Raw genomic sequence first — 17,940 nt, forward strand, 5'->3', positions numbered from 1 at the left:
TCGAAACATCAAAAAATCAAAAAAGCGAAAAATTTAAAAATCTAAAGTGTAAAAACCGGAAAACGAAAAATCGAGAAATCAAAACTCCTAAATTTAAAAAATCAGATAATTGAAAAAACATCAAAAAACTGGAAAATCTAAAATCTGAAAATCCGGAAAGCAAAAAATCGAAAAACCGAGAAATCGAAAACTCATGAAGTCGACAAATTGAAAAACCGAAAATCGAAGAAACGAAAAGTTAAAGTTGAAAAATTGGAAAATCTAAAAGCGGAAAAATAAAAAAACGGAAAAATGGAAAAACTGAGAAACCGAAATAGGCCGAAATAATAAATCTAAAAGTTATATATATAAATTGAAAAACTCAAATCGAGAAACTGAACATCAAAATCTCGATAAATCGACAAATCAAAACATTGAAAAATTGAAAATTTGAAAAATGAAAAATTGAAAAACAGAAAATCTAAAACCACCAAGTCAAAAAATATTAAGAATTCGAAACGTTTGAAATATTCGAAAACTTGAAAAATTGGAATATCTAAGAACTGAAATGAAAAATCAAAAATTTAGAATTTTAAAAATTGAAAAATTAGAATATCAAAAAATTGAAAAATCTAAAATAAAAAAATCGAAAAATTGAAAAATCGAAAAAGTAAAAAAATCGACACATCGAAAAATCCAGAAGTCAAAATTCGAAAAGTCGAAGAATTGAAATATTGAATAATCTCAAAACTGAAAAGTGAAAGAAAAACTGAAGAAAGGACGAACTGAAAAATTCCAAAGCTGAAATGTCCAAAAACTCAGATTCTAAAAAACTGAAAAATTAAGAAATCGAAAAATTCAAAAAGTGAAGTCGACACCCTAAAAAATCGAAAAATTGAAAAATCAAAAACCTGAAAAATTGAAGAATTGAAGAATTGGAAAATCGAAACAGGTGAAAGTCAAGAAATAGAAAAATCAAAACATCGATTAATTGAAAAATCGAAAAATCGAGAATTCAGAAAAGTCAAAAATTGAAAAATCGAAATATTTAAAATCGTAAAATTGAAGAGAAAAATTGAAAAACGTATAACTGAAACATAGGATTGAGAAATCGAAAAATTGAAAATCGAGAAAATTGTACAATCGAAAAATTGAATAATAAATAAACTGAAAAATCCAAAACTAAAATTTCGAAAAATTGAAAAATGAAAGAAAAACTGAAGAATGGAAAAACAGGAAAATCTCAAAATTAAAAAATCGAGAAATTGTAAAATCGAAAAATTGAATTTTAAATAAACTGAAAAATCCCAAAACTAAAATTTCGAAAAATTGAAAAATAAAAGAAAATCTGAAGAATGGAAAAACTGGAAAATCTCAAAACTGAAATATCCAAAAACTAAGAAATTAATAAAATTCAAAATTGATTAAAAATTGAGAAATTGTAATATCGAAAAATTGAATAATAAATAAACTGAAAAACCCAACACTGAAATTTCGAAAAATTGAAAAATGAAAGAAAAACTAAAGAATGGAAAAACTGGAAAATCTCAAAACTAAAATATCCAAAAACTGAGAAATTAAAAAAATTGAAAATGGAAAAATTGAAAAATTGAGAAATTGTAAAATCGAAAAATTGAATAATAAATAATCTGAAAAATCCCAAAACTGAAATTTCGAAAAATGAAAGAAAAACTGAAGAATGGAAAAACTAAAATCTCAAAACTGAAATATCCAAAAACTTAGAAATGAAAAAAATTTAAAAATTTAGAAATCGAAAAATCGCAAAATTGAAGAACTGGAAAATCAAAACATCGATTAATTGAAAAATCGAAAAATTGAGATTTTAGAAAAGTCAAAAATTGGAAAATCGAAATATTTAAAACTGTATAACTGAAATATAGGATTGAGAAATCGAAAAATTTAAAATCGAGAAAATTGTAAAATCGAAAAAGTGAATTATAAATAATTTGAAAAATCCAAAACTAAAATTTCGAAAAATTGAAAAATTAAAGAAAAACTGGAGAATGGAAAAATGAAAAATTGAGAAATCAAAAAATCCAAAAAGGTGAAGTCGAAAAATCAAAACTTTAAAAAATTGAAAAATCAAAAACTTAAAAAATTGCACATTTAAAAATCGTCAAATTGAAGAGGAGAAAAATTGGAAGAATGTAAAATTGAAACATCGGAATTGAGGACAATTTCTCAATTTCACGATTTCTCAATGTTCCGATGTTTCAATTTTAATTTTTTACATTCTTCCAATTTTTCTCCTCTTGAATTTTACGATTGAATAATAAATAAACTAGAAAAATCCCAAAACTGAAACGTCCAAAACTGAGAAATTAAAAAATTGAAAAACTGAGAAATCGAAAAATGAAAAAAGTGAAGTCTAAAAATCGAAAACTAAAAACGAACGAAAAAAAAAGAGAAATTTAAAAATCAAAAATCTGAAAAATCGAAACAGTCGAATGTCAAGAAATGGGAAAATCAAAACATCGATTATTTGAAAAATCTAAAAATTGAGAATTTGTAAAGTTAAAAATTGAAAAATCTAATTATTTAAAAATCGTATAATTGAAGAGGCGGAAAACTGCCAAACATTTGAATTAAAAAATAAATAAAATATATGCAAAGTAGATCCTAACGTTTCCAGAAGATAAAATAACTACACTTTTCTGAAAAAAGCTATTGCCTGATGAAAAAAAAAAAAAACTACAGGGAATTTTTGTAGACAATATAATTATTTATATGTTTTATTTGTAACTTTTTGGTGCAACATTAACAGTAAAAAAGTTCTGGGAGGCAAAATATGAAAAATTAGGGGCTGATAGTCTTCTTATCAAATGTGACGATGTGTAAGTGTGTAAAACGCTACGACTGAAGCTACAAAAACTTTTCATGCTTTAGTTTTTTATATTTTTTGTTCGTAACTTTTTCAATAATAACGCAGAGTAACTTAACTAGCTCCAGCAATTCTGGGGTACCAATAAGACTTTCTGTTGAATCACTTGCCCTAACTTTCTTCAGTGCTCTATCTTAGATAACGACATTCCTCAGTCCAGAGATAAATCGAGAGGAGCGTGATTTTTGTGATTACTGTTTATGGCTTTTTGTTGCTAGGATTTAATAAATAAATAAATTATCCCTATTTATCCTCCAGTAGCGTCTAAGAATGTTGGACAAGGGTTCATTTTTGCCCTTATAATTTTGTTAAAAAAAATAGGTTTGTCATGCTTGTTAAACTTTGCATACATACGTTTCCAACACGCTGTATTCTTGGCCATTATGACGCAAGTAACAGCGAATCCAGCACGGGGTCAAACGTAAGTCTGGAAGATTCGTACCAGTACAACATTTGAGCGAACACACTCAAAACACCAATCAGACCTGCGACCGGTACCACTCGGCAGTGCTCCACATTTACAACCACCTGGTGTGATTGATACTTTTGTTTCTAGAAAGGGTATGTACTCAAATTTAGCTCATCATCGATAGTATTGTAGAATAAAATTTATTGTAAAGCGATACCTATTCATTTATAATACGTTAGATAAAAATATAACTTCAGCAAAAACGTACAAACACCAAGTTCGAACTAGCTACTATGATGTTTTGTTATGCATATTTTGTAAAAAGTCGTAAATTGATATTGTCAAACATAGCGAAACTTGTTGAGTCGGCGTTTGATAAAATGTTACAAACGTATAACCTTTTGAACAGATACTAATTAATAATATTAAAAACATTGCGAGCAAAATTAATGAGAACGCATTATTGGAACCACATTAAACAATTCAACTGTTTTTTCGAGAGTAAACATTATCCACGAAATAAAATAAAATAAAATAAAAATTATAATAAATACTACACGACCAAACATGTTTTTAGTATGTGCCTACATAACATTTTGCCTTGAAAACTCTGCATATAGTTATGTGGAGTAATGCACTTGTTGTATGGCAAAATATTTATAAATTTGATAAAGTAGTGATTATACAAAAACTTTGATGGCTCACTGATGAAGAACAATTTTAGCAAATGTTTATAATTTAATGAAAATAAAAGATAATACTGTTTTACCTTCTACCTCTTCATTCGGGATATGTAAGATGAAAAATAATACTAATTCAGTAGAATTACTCAAACTATTTTTAAAATAACTTTTCATTTTTTGTAGAGCACAAAGCAATGGACTTGCTGTCAATTTCTTCCAACGAAAAGGCCGAAATTTTGGAACATTACAATGTTTCCGAAGCACAAATAAAGGCAGACGTTGAACTAATTAAATCTTGGAAGCAAAAACAGCCACATCTACCGGAGAACATATCAGGTGACAATAAAATGTCTTCTTGAAAACAAAAATGCATTTATTTTCAGATGACTTTATTGCGAAAATGCTATTAAGAAATAAATTTAGAATTGAACGTACGAAGGAAAAACTAGACAACTACTTTACCCTTCGAGGTTATCACGATGATCTTGTTCGGGATTTTGAAAACGTTGTTCCTTCGAAGCATTTCGTGTAAAAATCAAACACGTAAACATTTTCTGAACACTTTTAACAGTCTGTTTTTAGCACGTATCTGCCAATGCCAAAATTAACTCCAAATTATGAACGTGTTTTTATTATGAAGCTAATTAACACAGACATCGAAGCTTATGACATAATAGAAATTACAAAGTTAGAATTGGCTGTAACAGAAGTAACAATGCAGTATGATGACAGCATAGGAGTTCGATATGTTATCGATTTTGCAGGATTTACATTAAAACATCTGGCTAAGTGGAATCCAGTTGTAATACACAAACTTGTAACACTCATTGAAGTAAGCGTTTTCATCCTTTATTTTTGTTGTAGCTGTTAAATTGTGTTATATTTTCCAGAAAGCATATTCTTGTCGTATAATGGGCGGTCACTTTATCAATTGTCCTGAATTCGCTAGCAAGATCCTAGGAATATTTAAGATTGTATTGAGATCGAAGATTTATGATAAGGTAAAATGAAACTTCGTACTTTCTAGGTTATATTTGTGCTACCAGAAACAATGATAGAAAAATGTAAAATAAAAGTTTTTGTCTATAATTAAATTAATTTTGCATCAGTTTTAGCACACGTGACCTAAATAACAGTTTTTTATTCTAGTTGAAAATTCACAGTAGCCTGGAGTCTCTCTATGAGGTGATACCGAAAGAATGTTTACCTTCTGAATGTGGTGGCTCTTGTAGTAACATCCCAAGTTTGTTGAGTAGGTTTCAGTCTGTTATCAATGTAACAAACTCACTCAAAATCTCTTTTTTACAGAAAAATGGGATGAAGTTTTTCAAAATCACCGAAATTTTTTTGTGGAAAATTACAAAAACGTTTCCATGGAGCATTTACGAATCGCAGATTTGAACGGAAGTGATTCATTCGGACCTGACGGTACTTTCAAAAGATTAACCCTTGATTAAATCATGGTTCATTTTTGATTTAGGAAAATTACGAAATGAGAATTTTCACGTTTTTGTCTGTGTCTCTGCTTTCGAAAAATTGAATAAGTTTGGTTAAATAGATATTATTAGTAACCAATAGTTCTAACCTTGTAACTAATAAAACTTTAAAACTTTTATGTCTGTTTATTTCCTTCCAAAAATGGATAAGCTTCAAATGATACGTTTACGTCAAATGTACCTCATCACCTGTGATTTAACAAATTATTTTTAATATTAAGGCTTTAATTTCTATAATGTATTTCAGAGATAATGTAAATGACTATTTTGAAATTTAACACCATATTAACCCAGATTTGTTCTAAAAATTCTATGCTGTTCGCAACACAAAGAACAAAACTGTTAAAATTATGGATGGAGAAAAGCGTGATTTCAGCGGTTTATTGCAACAGCTTCCTGTTAACGCCATCAATTTGAACTAAAAACCTTGATAAGTTTTCTTTCTTGTTGCTGTTTTTACTTTGGCGCTATCGCTCGTATTCGATCGGTGACGATTAGCGACATGACAAACTCTTGCATTGAATGTTCCAAAAAAATCAATCCATATAATATTTCCGTTCCAATTCCACTTCGACTTAGTGATAGATAAACTGAATGATATAACTAGCTCACAGCGTTCTCTGTCAGGGGATATTATTTCCTTTCGTGATTCCATTCGAAGTTGTTGATCGATCTGGATGTGAAATTTAAGGAACTTCGATCTGATATAAGCAACTGTATTGAAGCTGTTGATCTACAACAGTGATTTTCAATCTGTGGGTCGCGACCCCCAGGGGGGTCGCGAAGCCTTACATGAGGGGTCGCGGACCGAAAGGGAGATAAAGGTACAGAACAACGTTTGTAGGTTTTCCACTCACCACTGCAATAAAATGACAATCAAAATCAGTGAGAAGGCTGTGCCTGTTTATTTTTCAATATTTTTTCAAAACGTGGTTCTACGTTTGCAACGCAAACTATCAAATCGTTATCTAATTGTAGTCTATTTCTTTTCTTATTTTTAATGTTTACCATTGTAAAGAATGTTAGCTACGATGTGGCAAATGGTACTAACAATTTCAACGCTTCATTTTGTAGCTCTGGATATTCCTCTTTCTCTTAATCCAGAAGACGTCAATTGTTTCTAAATGGAATTCCCTCTGCAGCATTTCGTTAGCAACCAAGTGAATAAGATTAGCTTTTATATTTGTTGTCAGATCAGCCAATTCCACTAACATATCCAAAAAAGGATTTATTATTAATCTTTGCCCATTCAGAGGCCTCTTCTGGAAAGTAACTTAATAGTTTCTCTTCCAGATTATGCAATAATAATGATAATAAAAGATATGGGGAGGGGGGGGGGTCGCCACAATTGTTTTTAATCGTTAGGGGGTCGGGTGTTCAAAAAGTTTGAAAAACACTGATCTACAACAAAAAGTGATTGATGAGCATTCCCAGACTGTTAAGACAATGGAATAAAAAATTTTCCAAATTAGCGACCAAAGACAAAATTTCGGTTTAAATTTAGAGAATTCTAAGACAACCGTTGACAATCTTTCGACTAAAATTAACAATGTGATAGTGGAAACGAAGTAATAGCCAACGGTCCCCGGCCAGTTTTGGATCTTGCAGAGTTAAAAGATTGAGTGCCTCGTATGAATAATGTAATTATACTTATGTGGGATTCAGGAAAATGATGATGTTAGCGATGAAGGTTTGTCTACGAAAATTATCGATGCCATTACGTCCAAACTAGCTGGTTGCCCATTCTACCATGTGGTTCAGACTCAAAGAATTGGTTGCAAAACTCATAATAAACCCCAGCTTCTACGAGTGTGTTTAGATAATTCTGCTATCGTGAGATTTGTACTTGGGTGCAAATATTTGCTATCAAAAAATTCTTCCTTCAAAAATATAGCCTTAGGTAGTAATAAAACAAGTTATGAGCAAAAACAGTTAAAAGATTTTCGTGTCGAATTATCTAGACGTCTTCAACAGGGTGAAACTAACTTAACTATTAAATATCGTAGAGGCATCCCTAGAATTATATCATCAGTTTCAAAAAACTAATAACCAGTGTTAGGGACAGATACTTTTAAAAGTATCTAGATACAGATATAGATATATGGAAGATAAAAGTATCTAGATACAAGCTTTGGCGAATAAAATAACTGAAAACATGTTTATGTATTTTTTTATGTATTGTTTAATGAATTTTTTAAAATTAACAACATTTCGAACGTATTGTCACCTAAATTATTTCTTCTTGGTGTCAGAATTTGGTTTCCGCTACTAAACACTCGTTCCACAGGTGCAGAAGAAGGGATTGTGGTATTAAATTTAAAAAATAAACATTTTACCTAATATTATGCAGAAGTAATTTGCTTAAAAAATCTTTATTAAATATTTTTCCATAATTGTTTCTTGCGTTTATCGACGCCCAAATAGCCCCCCTAAGGCTGACTCTCAGTTGTATCTCATCTTGTCCCAATTAATTGAAAAATATGCAAATGTTATTATAATGGGTGATTTTAATTTTCCGAACCTCCACTGGCATCCTCCATAGTTACCTGTAACTGTAAATTCGGACTAATGAACCCACTCGTTACCGTGAAAATTCGGTACCTTTTCTTCTTGATTTGGTGCTTATTTCTGCCTTGCCGTTTGCATGTACGACCCTTATCCTTCTCCCCCTTTTGACATATCTGACCATGTGAAAGGCTAAAATTCAATTTTCAATCGAATCTAGCAAATCTCAGACTTATCTACTAATTGGTCCATTTCAAACGATCCTGAGTTAACATGGAATTTATTTTATAAGCACTTTTCTTCCGTGTTGTGGTGAATTTGAATAAAATTTTCGCGCTGAATTTAATTAACAGCGGCGCGAAATCACATTTGAATAATTTGAATTTGAGAAAAAAATTCAATAAAAAAAAATCGTTAAACATAGGCCATCTGCACGTTAACGCTTGTTGGATAGTTGGTAGTTCTGCTTGTTAGTTAGAGGGTTGGATATAAGAGGGCGGTAGTGGTAGACAAGCTCGCGGCATGTGGCATTTGGTGGTGTTTGGTTGCATGATGAAAAAGACGCTGTAAGTTGGCTAAGTTAAATTAGTTGGTTTGGTAGTTAATAAAAGGGAGGAAGCCTTTATTTAAAGACAATTAATCGTAACGACAACGTCACAGTTTTCCCCAATATACGCAGCTAATTCTTGCGGCCTTTTAATCGGAAAAAGTGCGGACTTTCGACCAACGCGGACACGTGGTGTAAATTTGTTTTATTTTTGTAAATTCACCGATCAGGTTATGGTTTTAATCGTTAACTGTTTCTAACACAATTTAACAAACATTAGATTTATTTAAAGAGACGCTTACTTCGTGAAATTAATGAAATTCACTTAGTCAAGATAACACTTTTGTTTGTTTCATTATGAATGAGGTTTCTGGATGCATATACGCAAGTGTTACATTATGACACTTCTTAATGCTTCACACAAAATTGCGAATAGTTCATTTACGGCAGTTAAATTAACAAAATTCATTATACCGTGAACTGGCGGGGGGTTAAAATAATTTTTTCCCTTAGGCAGTTATCGTTGTTGTTAGCATTGTTATCATCATTACATCACCGAGGCATTTCCTGGCAACGTTAAAGATTGAATACATCACTGAGGCGTTTCCTCGCGACGTTGAAGATTGATTATATCACCGAGGCATTTTCTCGCAACGTTAAAAATTACATCACCGAGACATTTCCTCACAACGCTAAAATTTACATCACCGAGACGCTTTTTCCTCGCAACGATGACTGAATATTTTTGTGTTTATTTATTATGTGTTTTGTTGGGGCAACCAGTATTCAAACTCTCAAAGTTGGTAAATTGTTTTTTTAAGTAACCAATCACTTGGATCATGACATAATTTAACATAATGTAAACTCTTTATTTGAATCGTTGATAAAACGTAAATTTCATGCTCTGCAGTTTTAACCTCACATATTATTTTTATTTGCACAAGTTTATTATTTCACACCAGATCTTTTGTTTTTATAAATCTTGACTAGTTTTTGTTTCGTTTTGTTGATGAATGTTTCTATCGCATAAATTATCTGATATCTAATTTTAATCTCACATAAGAATTATTTATTGTTTCAAATTTCACAAGATTGTATGACGAGTTTAATTGTTGTTCATTGCTCTTTTGAAACTTTAATTTGTTCAGTTGCCGTTAATATCAGAGTCATAGAAATTGAATATTTAAAATGGAATTGAGGTTGAATAACACCGAAACAAGTAGCAGAAGCGGAGGGCGCGGTTCCTAGTGGGGCTAGCGGGATTTGTCGCGCCATCTGCACAAGGGATGCAGGCTTGTATAGAATTCAAGGAAACGGTCTGGACGACGTGACGCTGTCAGCTCATTCATAGTCGTGATATCCAACCACTAGTTTTCGACCGTAACGGCGTGGTTAGGACGACATGTTCGTCATGAAGATGTGCTGTGCGATAGATAGAATCGTTGTCGCGGAGGAGAACAGCCACGGTTGGGAGCCCCAAACTCCGCCTGTGCTACAACGCCCTTATGGGTATTTTTGTTGTGCTCTTGTACTGCCATAATTTTAAATTTGCCTCCACACGCCTGTAGTAACTTGAATATTTGCATCCAGTTACTTTAATCCAGATTTTCCTTTGTTTCTATTAAATTTGTGATATTCATATATTTGCATTGATTAAAAAGCGTATACGTAGGGTTTTTGCACTTGTTCGGTTTTCCATATGTGTATGTCTGTCAACTCTCGGTTGTCTCTTTATGTCAATATTTTTATGTGTTTCATTTGCGATGCATTATATGTGGACGAATAAACCACTCTCCCTTGGGCAGCCTGATGGCAAGTCACGAGTCGCCTCCTAGAGAGGGGTGCGATTTTTAGCCCCCTCCCAAAAATTTTGTCTATTATTTCTTGTGTTCTCTACTCGCACGCAGTGTATGCTCACTTGTATGAAAGAACGTCTTCCCGCCATTTTTTAAAAGAAAAAAAAACACAACATAGTTTCCATTTTGTTAGACGATGACAGCCAAGACCAGATTTCAATCTCCTTCAAGTGTCAATTTAAGGCGGGAAGTTTGGGTTATCACAGTGTTAACTAAAGACTCACTTGTTGAAAAAGTTCCCAATATTCCGGACAAACCATGGATTGACCTATCGCTGTTGAAACAAATTCAGCATAAAAAAAACTTTGGCTGAAATTTAGAAAATCTTATAGAACGGCAGATTATCATGTACATCGATCATTTTCAAATTTCCTATCGATAAGTTTATCTAATGCTAGGTCTTATGAATATTTTATTTCTGAAAATTCTGAGAATTGCAAATTCAGGTATATTCGTTCCTAAATTAGCACTAAAGTTGGTGTATCACTATCAAAACGAGCTGATGGTACCCCTTGTACCGATTATAACGAAGTCACTTCTATTTTTGCACTTTTTCTGATGCTTTCACTCTTGAGCCAACTTTATTCTCGCTAAACATTTCTAACTCGATCACCACCCTGCAGTTTAGTCCTGAACTAGTCGCTGTCGCTATGAATGATCTTAAAAACACATCAGCACCGGGTTTGGATAAAATTTCGCCAAAGTTACTAAAAATTAGTGGTGATCATATTGCACCCTGCCTTTCCAATATAATGCAACAATCCCTTGACAGTTGCCGATTGCTATCTGCGTGGTTACTTTCAGTCGTTACACCTAAGTATTTACAAAAAAGACAGATGGTGTCTAAATATAGGCCTATTTGTCTGCAATCTGCGATTTTAAAAATGACGGAATCAATTATTGCCAAAGAACTTAGAAAATTTGCCTCGGAAAACAACTTAATTCCTGATATCCAACACGGCTTTATTGCAGGTAAATCAGATATTACCAATCTATTTTGTTGTTTAAACGATTGGACTCGCAATGTTGACCTTAATCTCCCTGTGGATGTATTATACCTTGATTGTGCCAGAGATTTTGATAAAGTTCCCATAAATCGCCTTCTCTTTAAACTTGACCACCTTGACATTTGAGGCAAACTATTACGATGGTTTGAAAATTATCTAACCAATAGATACTTTTGCCTAAGGGTAGGCGAAAGTCTGTCTGGGAGTGTTAAGGTCCTCTACCGTTTCAATGTTTGCTGACGATACTAAATTATATGCCAACCCACTTACTCATTATACCCAGATTACAAAAGATCTAGAGGCTCTCAATCTATGGTGTTCCGATTGGCTGCTACCTTTAAATTCTGACAAATGTACCGTTCTCCACCTGGGTAAGAATAACCCCATCCTTAGTTACAACATTGCGGGAGTACCTTTAACTGTACTGGATTATCAAAACGATTTAGGTAAGTATTATTATTTCTTCCAACCTCAAATGGGAACGACATATTGTCTCGATAACAAAAAAAGCTAATTCTATGCTGTTACGCACTTTGGAGGAAGTCCGCGAAGGGCCACTAAGCTGGCTCCTGTTATTAGACACCGACCGTATGAGGAACGGATATCTATTGGAAGGCAAACAATTTTGGGAAACTGCCAATATCTACGTTATTTTTTATTCGCAGCATACATTTTAGCTTTGAATAAGCACACCATAATTATATACACTGTGACTTAAAAAAACTAATGAGTGAGTCAGTGTATATTATGGATTAGATCAGGAACTCCGAATGCTTTGAAATCTTGCAGAGATATAATATAAAATTATTCCAAACGGAAAATCTGATACTTATTAAAAAGACTTCTTTGCATACTGTGCAATACCGCTGTTGTCGGGGTATTTAATTTTGTCAAATAGGACCTTGTTATATAATGTTAGCGTTTGTAGACTACTATACACAGGGTGTTTCGAAAAGTATAGACCAAAGCTTGGATATCACTTCTTTGGTTAACATGACTCCTCATTCTGCAACTCTTTGGAGTAAAACATTTACCTGCATTGTTAAGACGAGTACCTATTAGGTATCTCATTTTTTTTAATTCAATGGTAAAAACTTAAGTCGTTTATATTATTACGTCTGCGGTAAAAATGTATTTCTTCATAATTGTCAAAATTTAAGTTTACTACTTATCTCGAGAAAATTTATTCTGAGTGTCTTCGTTTATCCGAACATCAAGAAAATTAATGAAAAAGCTGTACTAATAAACCTTGTGGAAAACAATCCAGGCACCAGTATTAGAAGAAGGGCGATTAATATTCATATTTCGCCTACTTCAGTTTGGCGGATCTTCAAATAACTCAATCCATATCATGTTCAAAATGTGCAGACTTTGAAACCTGTAGATTTAGTTAACACAAAAAATTGTTGTGAATGTTTACCGCGGCATCAGTATCACGATGACGATTAATTTCGTGAGAAACACCCTGTATATATAATTCGTTTCTGTATGAAGCAAGTACCAGCGACCAACCAACCCAGTGCTGGGTCAAACGTAAGATACGAAGATTCGTACCTGCGAAATAATTAGTGCGAACGCGAACCCACTCAGAACACCATCAGTCCGGTAACCAGACCTGCAGCGTGCGACGAACAGGTACCACTTAGCAGTGCTGCAAATTTACAACCATCCGGTGTGATATCTTTGCTCTAAAAAGGGTATGTACTCAGATTTGGCTCATTATCAATACAGAAAAATTGTAAACTTATATTCGTTTACTAGTGCGTTAGATAAAAGTAAAACTGCAGCAGTACTAATTGCTTGATGTTTGGTTATTTAAATCCAGTCATAAATCATAAATTTAATTGAAACTGTCAAATATAGCGAAATTCGTTGAGTTCGCATTTGACAAAATGTCACAAACGTTTAACCCTAAATCTTTTGAACAGATACTACTTATTCATAATAAAAACATTGTGAGCAAAATTAATAAGGAGAATGCATCGCTGGAATCCATTAAACAATTCAACTCTTTTTCCTTTAGTTAACATGCTCCACGAAATGAAATAAAATAAAAATTAGTTATAATGAATTCTACAAAACCAAAAACGTTGTTTTACTACATAAAACTGGACCTTGGAAACTGCATATAGTTGTGTAGAGTAATGAACTCGATACAGTGTATAAATTCGATACAGGAACAATAATACTAATACAATGTATGATGAAATACAAATAGACTGATATGATTTTAATATTATGGTGAGTACAGAAATAATGACGCTCCGGTTTGTATCGAGGACATGTGTCAGGGCCAGCCAAACGAGTTTTTATTTTGAGTTTATTTGTTCGGGAAATAAAAGAAAAAAAATGTCCAACTTTACAGAAGAAGACTTAATTCTCAAAAATGAGATAATCTTCATCAAATCTTCAGCCCCAGTTGTAAAATGAAATTTCATTTATTTATTATTTACCTTTTTCTTTCGTAACTCAATACAGACAAACTTGCCTTGTACAAAAAATAATAGTAATTAAATACAATTATCCAAACTAGTTTTAGAATGACTTAATGGTTAAGAATTCACACTTATGTAGTTCATTCGTCATTTTTTTAGAGTACAAATTTTTGCAATGGACTTGCTGTCAATTTCTTGCAACGAAAGAGCAGAAATTTTAAAACACTACGGTGTTTCCGAGGAACAAGTAAAGGAAGACGTAGAATTAATTAAATCTTGGAAGCAAAAACAGCCACATTTACCGGAAAACACATCAGGTATGACAATAAAGCAATATTTTGTTACAAACCAAAATTTCTATTTTTTTAGACGACTTCATTGCAAGAGTGTTATTAAGAAATAAATTTAGAGTTGAACGTACGAAAGAAAAACTAGACAATTACTATACCCTTCGAGGTTACCACGATGCTCTTGTTCGGGATTTTGAAAACATTGTTCCGTCGAAGCACTTCATGTAAAAACCAAACACGTAAATGTATTCTAATGACTGTTAACAGTCAATCTATTTTTAGCACTCATCTGCCACTCCCAAAATTAACTCCAAATTATGAACGTGTTATTATAATGAAGCTGATTAACACAGACATCGAAGTTTATGACATGCTGGAACTTATAAAGTTAGATTTGGCTGTAACAGAAGTAACAATGCAATATGATGGCAGCATTGGAGTTCGATATGTGATCGATTTTGGAGGATTTACATTAAGACATTTGGCTAAATGGAATCCACTTTTATTGAATAAACATGTAACACTAATTGAAGTAAGTGTTTTTATCTTCAACTCTTGTTATATCGGTTAAGTTTTATTCATTTTCCAGAAAGCATATTCTTGTCGTATAATGGGCTTTCACTGTATTAATGTTCCTGACTTCGCTACTAATATTCTAGGATTACTCAAAATTGTGTTGAGAGCGAAGATTTATGACAAGGTAAAATGAAACTTCGTGCTTTCTGTGTTATTTTTTATGTGGCCAAAAACAAAAATGCTTGCTTGTGTTCTTACCTACAATGATAGAAAAACTTAAAATAAAAGTTTAAAATAAATCAACTTTTGAAATGAGCCCTTACTTTGACAGTTTTTAGCACACGTGATACGAATAACAGTTTTTTTTATTCCAGTTGAAAATTAACAGCAGCCTGGAGTCTCTCTATGAAGTGATACCGAAAGAATGCTTACCTTCTGAATATGGAGGCTCTTGTAGTAACATTCCAAGTTTGTTGAGTAGGTATCAGTCTGTTATCAATGTAACAAACTCACTCAAAATCTCTTTATTACAGAAAAATGGGATGAAGTTTTTCAAAATCACCGAAATTTTTTTGTGGAAAATTACAAAAACGTTTCCATGGAGCACTTACGAACCGCAGATTTGGACAAAAGTGATTCATTCGGACCTGATGGTACTTTCAAAAGATTAACCATTGATTAAAGGTTTCTGTCTGCCTCTCTTCGATCGAAAAATTGAATAAATTTGATTAAATAGATAATTATAGTTCTAACCAATAAAACTTTAAAACTTTTGTGTCTGTTTATCTCCTCTCAAAAATGGATGACGTCATCTTAAAATGATGGTACATAGGTTTACCTTAAACGTGCCCAATCACCTGTAATTTTTATCAAAATATTTTTAATATTAACGTTTTAATTTTATAATGCATTTCAGAGATAATTTAAATGAGCATTTTGAAATTTAACGTCATATTAACACGGAAAACTATTAAAATTATGGAACCTCACAGCTCATTTTTAGATTGAATTCAATCATTTATTTTATTTTTGATCAGGTGTATGCTCTTTATTCACCTAGATTTTATTTTTTTAAATGTGAAACAGTATTCAGTACTTCACTCACTTATAGTAATTATTAACGTCTATTTATTACCAAAACTGTTAGGTGGAAAAAGGAATAAAATGCATTATTGGAATGCATTAAGCAATAAATAAATAATGCAAATTCCATTTTTCACATTTCAATTACAAACATAAACGAAGTATGGTACTACTTCGCTGTGTTGCAATTTCACAACCATCCAGTGCGTTACCTGTTGTAAAAAGGTATGTAGGTACTAATTCATTAGTTCATTGTAAATACTGTTGTACTACAAAACTGTACTTGAATGAAAGTAAAATTATATATTATAAATTTAAATAATGCTATGTAGTACACAGAAACCTGTTTAATTTGCACTTGGTAATGTTACAAACGTATAATAACCATCATCTTTGTGACTTGACACCAATTGATAATTACCAACAATAAAATAACATTACTTACTTATGCTCTTTAGCTTTACCGAATGAAAATGCATTTAGAGCAGCATATGGTAAAACAAAAGTTTAAATTATCATTACCTGGAACTTTTTTTATTTTAGAAACGGAGAATACAATTTTGATGGTTGACATTTAGTGGTGCGTGAAATAATTTTTATAATTGTGCTTATTTCATAAGATATAATTTTGTAAAAAGTGACAGTATCATAGTATAATCTACTTTTCCTACTCTCGTACCTAAAATATTGTTTAGCTTTAGATTCTTTAAACATGAGGCAAAAATGTGTTCAGGCTCATTAGTCACATCTTGAGCGCGTTCGGCAGTTTTTGTGTTCATTAAACACTTAGTTAAAACCAATCTGAAATTTTCTTATTTACGTTGGAATATGCAGTTACATTTGAAAATTTCCTACGGCTGATTTTAAAAATTGGCTTTTCATCTCATTGAGATCAGTGGTTGGAAATAATTCAGTTAGAAGTGATTCACTACTGTAATTAAATTCCTTTTCAGTTAATGAGTAATTGTAATGCGTTACTTTTCAAAAAATGGATCAAGTAATTGTAACGAATTATTATTTTGAGTAATTTTTGAGTCACTTTTACAATTCTTTTTGCAGTTACAAAAGTATACGTCCGATTTTTAATAAACTTTACACACAGTGTGCCCTCTCGTTTCCTTCGTTACCACTGTGTCCTTTGATCCCATAAAGTTCTACACTATTCCTCTACGTTACATATCTTAGCGTTTGTCTGCACTCCCAAAAGAGCCCGGATCGAACCATGCAGCTGTTCAGGGCTAGTAGTGCAGAATTGCTGTCAGTAAGTATGCGTTTTGATTTGTTGCCGATTTGACGTTCAGCAACGATTTTAGCTCCCAACATTATTCCCATCAGTTCTGTTTGTAAGACGGACGTGTGGGTGCCAAGAGGTACACTGATTTGTGCGTTCAGTTGTTCGGAGTAGATACCGGCTCCTGAACCACTATCTGTTTTGGCACCATCGACATATAGATATCGATATGGGCTCTTCCTTCTGAATTATCATTCATTAATATTCTATATGTCTTCTCATATACTTATTAATTTTATGCCCATTCGGTCACAACCCATCCTTAACAAGGGTATTCTGTTGAACGCCTCCGTCAAGATACGAGTGTGCTTGTTCCATACTCCCAGAGAGTGAAGTCTTAGAGACGTCCTCATTGTCGCTTCCTCTATGTAAAGGTTAAGAGGCGCTAGGCAAAGAAATGCCTCCAGAGCCGCTGTGGGGGGTTCTCATTGCTCCTGTAATATGTACTGAGAACTTCCTGAACGTGTTCAAGTGCAAGGCTGTTATTTTTTGTCTGGCTCTGGGCCACCAAACTAAAACTCCGTAGCACAGCATCGGTCTCACTACTGCCGTGTAGATCTAGAGGGCGATCTTGGGGTTTAAACCCCAAGACCTTCCCACCACCCTACAACATTGTCAAAGGGCCGAGCGTGCTTTTTCCACTTTATCATTTACATGCTTCGTCTAATTCAGTCACCAGTCCAGGTATTTGACTTCGTCCGAAAGTTAAGTCGTTGTATTAAATATCTTTGGCATCTGTAGTGTGCCAATTTTCCTTTTCCTAGAGAACAGCACCATTCCTCGACTATTGTTACTGCAGCTTGCATTATTTCACATATTTTCGGGAAAATTAATTGGGTCGTTTTGAATATTGATTTGTAATAATCAATAAAATAACGGAACAATTTACTCACGTATACGGCGCCGGCGTGTACTAGGAGAGGCAACTGAAAATCGTTTAT

General features: G+C 32.7%; 2 protein-coding genes across 4 annotated transcripts; both read left to right on the forward strand.

Moving 5' to 3' along the window:
• Positions 1-3,297: 3,297 nt before the first annotated feature.
• LOC135123575 (retinaldehyde-binding protein 1-like) lies at positions 3,298-5,586 on the forward strand. Its single transcript, XM_064048356.1, has 7 exons — positions 3,298-3,442; positions 4,157-4,309; positions 4,357-4,501; positions 4,556-4,805; positions 4,864-4,974; positions 5,123-5,225; positions 5,282-5,586. Exons 2-7 carry the CDS (start codon positions 4,168-4,170, stop codon positions 5,428-5,430), a joined length of 900 nt encoding a protein of 299 aa, XP_063904426.1. The 5' UTR covers positions 3,298-3,442; positions 4,157-4,167; the 3' UTR covers positions 5,431-5,586.
• A 7,313-nt stretch (positions 5,587-12,899) lies between these two features.
• LOC135123092 (alpha-tocopherol transfer protein-like) lies at positions 12,900-15,398 on the forward strand. Of its 3 annotated transcripts, none has more exons than XM_064047601.1 (7): positions 12,900-13,019; positions 13,979-14,136; positions 14,189-14,333; positions 14,377-14,641; positions 14,699-14,809; positions 15,000-15,102; positions 15,159-15,398. In XM_064047601.1, exons 2-7 carry the CDS (start codon positions 13,995-13,997, stop codon positions 15,305-15,307), a joined length of 915 nt encoding a protein of 304 aa, XP_063903671.1. In that variant the 5' UTR covers positions 12,900-13,019; positions 13,979-13,994; the 3' UTR covers positions 15,308-15,398. The 3 variants fall into 3 exon arrangements, with proteins under 3 accessions (XP_063903671.1, XP_063903670.1, XP_063903672.1); XM_064047600.1 differs by having other exon boundaries at positions 12,901-13,081; XM_064047602.1 differs by having other exon boundaries at positions 12,902-13,081; positions 14,392-14,641.
• Positions 15,399-17,940: the final 2,542 nt, after the last annotated feature.

This window comes from Zophobas morio, unplaced genomic scaffold (assembly GCF_036711695.1).
Source record: "Zophobas morio isolate AGI-343-1 ecotype UQ-CSIRO unplaced genomic scaffold, CSIRO_AGI_Zmor_V1 ptg000006l, whole genome shotgun sequence".
Taxonomy (NCBI): Eukaryota; Metazoa; Arthropoda; class Insecta; order Coleoptera; family Tenebrionidae; genus Zophobas; species Zophobas morio.

Excerpts from the sequence above, each read along its gene's own strand:
- LOC135123575 (XM_064048356.1), top strand. The coding sequence starts at position 4,168 with ATGGACTTGCTGTCAATTTCTTCCAACGAAAAGGCCGAAATTTTGGAA. Across the intron at positions 4,502-4,555 it reads GTTCCTTCGAAGCATTTCGT|CACGTATCTGCCAATGCCAA; the intron begins GTAAAAATCAAA and ends GTCTGTTTTTAG. Across the intron at positions 5,226-5,281 it reads TAACATCCCAAGTTTGTTGA|AAAAATGGGATGAAGTTTTT; the intron begins GTAGGTTTCAGT and ends TCTTTTTTACAG.
- LOC135123092 (XM_064047601.1), top strand. The coding sequence starts at position 13,995 with ATGGACTTGCTGTCAATTTCTTGCAACGAAAGAGCAGAAATTTTAAAA. Across the intron at positions 14,334-14,376 it reads GTTCCGTCGAAGCACTTCAT|TCAATCTATTTTTAGCACTC; the intron begins GTAAAAACCAAA and ends GACTGTTAACAG. Across the intron at positions 15,103-15,158 it reads TAACATTCCAAGTTTGTTGA|AAAAATGGGATGAAGTTTTT; the intron begins GTAGGTATCAGT and ends TCTTTATTACAG.